General features: G+C 47.6%; 1 protein-coding gene across 1 annotated transcript; it reads left to right on the top strand.

Moving 5' to 3' along the window:
* The first annotated feature begins 5,082 nt into the window (after positions 1-5,082).
* Positions 5,083-6,037, top strand: LOC146206545 (uncharacterized). Its single transcript, XM_084609593.1, has 2 exons — positions 5,083-5,159; positions 5,230-6,037. Exons 1-2 carry the CDS (start codon positions 5,083-5,085, stop codon positions 6,035-6,037), a joined length of 885 nt encoding a protein of 294 aa, XP_084465719.1.
* The last annotated feature ends 742 nt before the right edge of the window (positions 6,038-6,779 follow it).

Genomic DNA, 6,779 nt, shown 5'->3' with positions numbered 1-6,779 from the left:
GCTAGATGCAAAGATTGTGCATCATTTTTCAATGAGACGGCAGTTCTTCTGAAATCTAAAGACAAGCTAACAAGGGAACTGTGGGAGGCCCACTGTATCGAATCCGGGAATGGGACATGTGTAAGCGACCCTTCGGTCCCCCTATCGAAAGAAGAAAGGGAATTCTTGGGAAAATAAAGAAAAGGAGACAAATGGTTTTTTTTTTCTTTTTTTTTTTTTTGTGAAGGAGATATCACATTCACCCTTGAGACAATAGCTACTTTGCTGACTTGTCGATTTTTGTGATGTTGTTATGTGTAATGCTATATATGTATGTTCATCGCAATAAAATTTCAGTTGATAGTTCGCACTTTTGTGTTTCACATCGTTCTTTACGTCAGTTGTTCTTAAGCACAACAATGTTTGAACATGTCAGCTGTCACCAACTAGCCCAACTAGAAACCCTCTTGATGGTTATGGCAATTTCAATCACCTGTGGTTTTTTTTAAAATGTGCAGTGGAATTGTACAGTAGACAGGCACCATATGCTTTTCACCTCCATTGAAAAGCAACCACTGTGGCTAGGATTGAATTCGTCTTTGGGTTTATATCAAGCCCCGTAAGCACTGAGCCACATAGTGAGCATATGCTTTGTACAGTGCACTCTGACTAGATTATGATGAAATGTCACTCAGTATGGCCCACAATTTTTAAGACGCAGCTACTGTTAATAAACGTGGGAGTGCAGTGATGGAAAAACTTTGCTGCTAGCTGCTAACAGAATATTTTCAGTGTCTTGCTGTTTTGTATTAAGGTGCATTCAACTACTCTAAAGTTCAAGCTGGTTACTGTTTTCTTGAGCATGTTGTAACTCACATTGTCATTATACTCTACAGGGTACAGGGTGCTTCTAACTGTGGCTAAATACCAGCTGCTGCTTTCTCTTTACTTGTACCCAGCAATAAATATGCCATAGATATTTTGAAGTAGTGCCTGCAAAATGAAGCTTATACACTTAGCTAAACAAAACTACACTTAAGCAAGTAAATTAGGTCTACTAAAAGAAATAGGGGGCATGAGGGATTGGCAGGATGCTGGTACACAATGCTATTGCCTTGCAGGCTAAGCAAAGATTCACATAGCTTTCCTATTTGTGAAGTTATTGTCTGATATCAATGCTCTAATTCAAAAAGCAGATGCCTCCAGGTCAATAATAAGCTTCCAAAGAAAGTCATGCAGCACCTTAGCATCAAGTTGTGCCACAGGTAGAATGTGTACGTCTGTTTGAAGAACCCCTGGAGCATGAATATGTGGACGGCTTTCGCAGGGCTTCACAACTAAATAGGAGCCAAGCCAGCTTTGCGATCAAAATTTGCTTCAAGTTGCATTTCATCTATCATTAAAGTTGCTGTTTGTTCATGCTCTGTATGTGTTCAGAACCCCCTTCACTTAAGAAAGTTAGATTCCTGTTTTATGTAGCCGGACTTGTGTTTTGTGATAACATCCAGAGCCATTCTGACTGTATTGGTGTGAGACAACCTTCCTTCAAACGAACTTTTCAAAAACTTATCAGCGTGAGATGAAACTGTGAATTGACTTGCAAAAGCTAAAGAACCTGGGGGGCATCACAGTATTGTTTAAAACAAGATTGACTTTGTTTTTGAAGAATTTTAGCACCTCCAAAATGCAAAATGCTCATCACTCACTTAATCCAGTAAAGTTGCTACCAAATCATAGCATTGCACGTATTAACTGTTGCACGTTATTAGCACTAAATTCTTCATTTTTCCAGATGCAATATGTGAAACGCCCTGCCAAACACCATCGTGTCATGTACTGATTGTAAATCATTCAGGGTAAAACTGAACGACCAACTTTTGTGAAGGCATTGATGGTGACGTCGGCGGAATTGTGGGCGCGCGGGGGGGGGGCAGCGCTTACATTGTCTTGCCTTTTTTCGCGTGTTTAATACTTCATGTATATAACATAGATTTATATAACAGTTTCGGCATCATTTACTTATGGTATGTTGTTATTTTTATTTTTCATATTGTTCCGTTTAACCCGGCCATGCCCTATTTCTCTCGTTTCTGTTTTCCTGTTGTTCCAATGTTTTCCCGTTCTTGTTCGCATTGCATATTAAGTTTGCTCCCCCCTTATGTAATGCCCTCAGGGGAAAATAAATGAAATTAAATTGCAGAAGACGAACCCTTTCAGAAGGCTCACATGCGTGCCGATATTCTTGTGAACCTCTATTAAAACACATGTAGCACTGTTTTCAAATCCCTTCGGTCACTCAGCTTTTCAGGCTCAAGCAACTCATCACAATTGCGCGGCGTCACTAAAAAAGCGCTTCTAGGAAAAAGATGGGCAATGACACAATCACCCGCGAACGGATTGCGGAGAAGAATGAATAGGACCGTGCTATTTTTTTCTTCCGAAGTTCGCGGTTGTTTTCGGTACATATGTCCGTGCGTTCAATGAACGCTGATAACATGCAAAGTGATAGCGGCCAAGGCGTGGCGATCGTTCATGCTACCGACCGACTGCAGTGCGTCTGCGACTGCTATTACCGCCGCGCGAGCCATTTTTTGGTGCGTCTTAATTGTCACCGCGAACCATAGTCTTTACATGGCTTATACATATACATATGATTCTCTCAATAAATGTATAAAAAGTGAGCGAAACAGCCTCATTAATTATTTGCAACGACTGCGTTCGGGACACGTGGCTCAAGCGAGTAGCTGTGGTGAAGTCCGTTTCTTCCGCATTTGCCGGCCTGTACAGCGAGGTTTCCGCTTACGCGGAACGGAGTATCCGCATCAACCGTACGCACTCCGTAGTTACCGCATCATGTCAGTGAGGAATCCGTATGCTCCGCACACATCCGTCCGCAATCGCCGTACATGCTCCGTACACTCTATTAGGACATCCATATCAATCACATGACGTCTATATGTTCTCCGCACACGACCATCCGCATCCGCAGCATGAAATCCGTAAGTTCCGCAAGGACTTCCGTAACGAACGTATGAAATCCGCTTGTTTTCTGTAAGTGTGATGCGAAAAACGTACGGAATCCGTACATTTTCTGTACTGCTGCAATAGGGGGGCTCGCCATGCTCGCAGTCTGCACGAAAAGCTGCCATTTTTTCTTTTTTTACCACCGTGTGAAACTAAAATGGCAAACTCGACAGTCTTTTGACTTTTCATTTTTCAGGGATTGCATCTAGAAAGTGCACACATCGTATTCGGTCCTTTCCCCAGGTAAACATACGATGCTGCGCTTAGTTCCTGCGCGCAGAAAACGGTCATTTATTCGATCAACTTGCGGCAACGTTTTCTTTCTCGGCAATGAAAAAGCTGTCTTCTAATCACTAATTTAATGTCACATGATCGTGCTATGACCACGCGGTTTTGTTTTCTATGCGCGTTCTCACTGACAACTGGATTTGTACAAGATGTTAAGTAGATCCAGGGAGGTAATCGGCGTCCACTACAGGCATATTGGGTCGTGAGTGCTAGCCGGCTTCCTGGCCAACATGGCACGCGGCCGACCGTGGGCAGCCAAATGCCCCAGCAACCGTTGCCAAACAGGTCGGCGTTCAGTCGGGGTTACAAGCTCGGGCCATGGATGCAGGCTGACTTCTGCCCTACCTAATACATGGCCGGCCATGGGCCGCCCATTGGCCGAGCTACCGTGGCCGAATTGGTCGGCGTTCAGTCGGGTGCCTGAGCTTGGGCCTTGGTTGATGGCCGACTTCCGTCCTACCTGGTACATGGCCAACCATGGGCCGTCATTCGACCGAGCATCGAATGCCGGCAGGTCGGCTGCCGACCAGCTGCCTATGACCGGCCATAGGTTGGCAGTCGGCCAATGCTGTCTGGGTTGGCAGCCTTAATAGCTCTGCGCGAACGGCGTTTCTGTTCTGGATTCTTGTTGCTTCTGTGGACTATTATGTGGCTATGTTTCTACGCGAAAATTGTGCATGCAACTAAGCGACCAAAATGTACTCGGTTTTGGCGCTCAATAATAAAGCCGCCCGTTGAAGGCTAAGTGTTAGACCATGTTTCCCTCTTAATGTGTGGAATTATCTTTTATTACAACCTTGCGTCTTCCTGCTGGTCTTGCATCAATTGTTTTATAGCGTGGCTTCGTTAGCTCAAATACTTGCTTTGTTCTGAAACTTCACAGTGGGAAGCGAATATGTGACTGTGGTCGTTGAATTTTATTTCGTTGCTATTACGTTATTTTATTTTATTTTTTTGAAGGAGCAATGGCTCGAAAACCTCATGCCTTCCCGAAATTTCACTCCTTCCTGCCCATTTCAGTTCTTTCTCCGCGCCAACCCACTACGAATATCCTGGCGCCGTCCCCAGAACGCGGTGAGTGCACTTTTAATGCGAAAGCATTTGTTGGCGCATGAGTGGCGTGGACAGACCTTTCATCAATGCGTGTCCGCACAAACTGTCAATAAACGATTACTTGAGTAATTAATAACAGCACCAAATCTGTTATCCAACTAAATCAGAGCCCCGCCAACTCGATGGTGACATCTAATTTGGATGGGCCACCCCTAAATTTCATACTCGTCAAAATCGGAACAAAAATGATGTCTAACATAATTCGAGTAAGGCCAATTCAGTGGTGACGTTCAAACTTAGGTGGGCCACCCACGAATTTTGGCCTCCCTAATTCCCGAAATTTGACTTCATGCGAATTTCACCGAAATCGGTCTCTAACCTAATTCAAGAAAGGCCACCTCAATGGTGACTTGTAAGTTTAGGTGGGCCACTTCGAAAATTTGCTCCCTCTACCTGCTGAACCCCAGAATTTTGACCTTGTCATAATTTGACCAATAAAAACAGCAACTAAGCAACTGAGCAACGAAAAGTAAAATTCATAACGGAACTAGGCACGGAACTCGCAATGCTTTCGCATTTCTGCACGGAAGCAGACTTATGTGCACCCCTTTATTTTTTGTAGCTGGTGGAAAAGAAAAAAAAAATCAGAATGGCTTATGTCGGCCTCTGTTGGTTGCTCACTGCATGGAGGTTGAGACAGCTGAACAATGACACATGACATGATATGCATTATAGGAAATGGTCGGCATCTTGCTGGTGGCTCAAACCCTTGATGAAATAGCAAACTTCCAGGGTGCACCAAAGCTGGTGGCACGGCAAGTTTCCATCATATCAAGGCGTGTAATCGCTCGCGGTGGCTGCGCTGACAATTCTTCTCTCTCACAGGGGGGACACCATCGCGGACGTGCTGCTGTCCCTCAAGCACGCGGTGGTACACCCCAGCTCACCGGCGGCGGGCACCGGGCCCTACGGGGCCGGGCCGGCCGAGGCCCCGCCGCCGCCGCCGCACGTGTTCCCCACCTCGATGAGCGTGAACCTGTCCATGAACATGACCATGGGCGTGGCTGGCTGGGAACCCAGCTACGCACAGTGGGGGCCGCCTCCCTACCACCACCATCCGCAAGAGGAGCTGTACGCGAGCCCTGGCTATCCGGCGGACATGGCAGCGCCGCCGCCGCCACCTCCACCGCCGCCGCCCCCCCACCAAGCGGCCCCTGGGTCCCAGGTCGCCGGAGGCCAAGGCGCGCGAGGAAGCGCCGCCGATGGACGCGTCAACCTGTGCGGCATCTGCGGCAAGGCGTACGCACGGCCCAGCACGCTCAAGACGCACCTGCGCACCCACTCGGGCGAGCGGCCCTACCGCTGCCTGCAGTGCAGCAAGTGCTTCTCGCAAGCAGCCAATCTGACGGCGCACTTGCGTACGCATTCCGGAGAAAAGCCATTCCGGTGCCCCGTGTGCGAGCGCCGCTTCTCTCAGAGCTCTTCGGTGACGACGCACATGCGGACGCACTCAGGCGAGCGACCGTACCGCTGCTGCCTCTGCAAGAAGGCCTTCTCGGACAGCTCGACGCTGACCAAGCACCTGCGAACCCACTCGGGCGAGAAGCCGTACCAGTGCCGGCTCTGCCTGCTCCGCTTCTCGCAGTCGGGCAACCTGAACCGGCACATGCGCGTCCACGCCAACGCCTCCTGAGCCCCCCGTTAATTTAAGATGCCCCCTTTTTCTACGCAGAGAGAGATGCTTCGCAGGTCCGCGAGCTGATCCGAGAAGCGCTACTGTGCAGTTTCAGAGGTACAAAATAAAGTATATTGCCGCTGCTTCACCCCTGCTCCATCTGTGCAGACAGCGTACTGTGGGCTCCCTCTCGCTACTCCAACGAAGAGCTCGAGAAAGGAAGGCGTTGACGCCACACTTGACAGAAGAATGAGTAGTGAGATCGATTGGCATGGCCTGCGTGCACACTGTGCAACGCGGACGCAACCAATCCCCGGAAGTCCAAAATTGACGACAGAATTCAATTTCCTCGTGCATTCGATTGAGCTGAGTAGGCTATGAGACATGTGAACGTACGCGTCGGCTAGAATTTGGTACCCGAAATTTTCGAAATGCTAAACTCACAAAACAAAAGTGAGTGTTACAGTTTCGGACGCTTGCAGTGAAGTTGTGGGAATGAGTGCGCTGCTTGGCATGTTTACAAACAAAGAGAGAAAATAAGTTCCTTGAGAACACTATGCACTGAAAATTTGCCGACTGTCTATACGACACTTCCAGAAATTCTAAAGCGAATAGCGGGTCTTCAAAGTGAGATACAGAGGAGTGGTTTACACGCAACACAAGGTCCGCAATTCGTAGAGGTATTTTAATAAATCATGTACAGCATTGCGGTAACCACGTGGAGATTCGGTGGAGGCTCCATTCGAGAGTCTTATTGACG

Source organism: Amblyomma maculatum, chromosome 1, assembly GCF_055883805.1.
Source record: "Amblyomma maculatum isolate TAMU_Amacu chromosome 1, ASM5588380v1, whole genome shotgun sequence".
NCBI lineage: Eukaryota > Metazoa > Arthropoda > Arachnida > Ixodida > Ixodidae > Amblyomma > Amblyomma maculatum.
The sequence above is the reverse complement of the archived record's forward strand: the minus strand, read 5'-3'. Positions and strand labels throughout refer to the sequence as shown.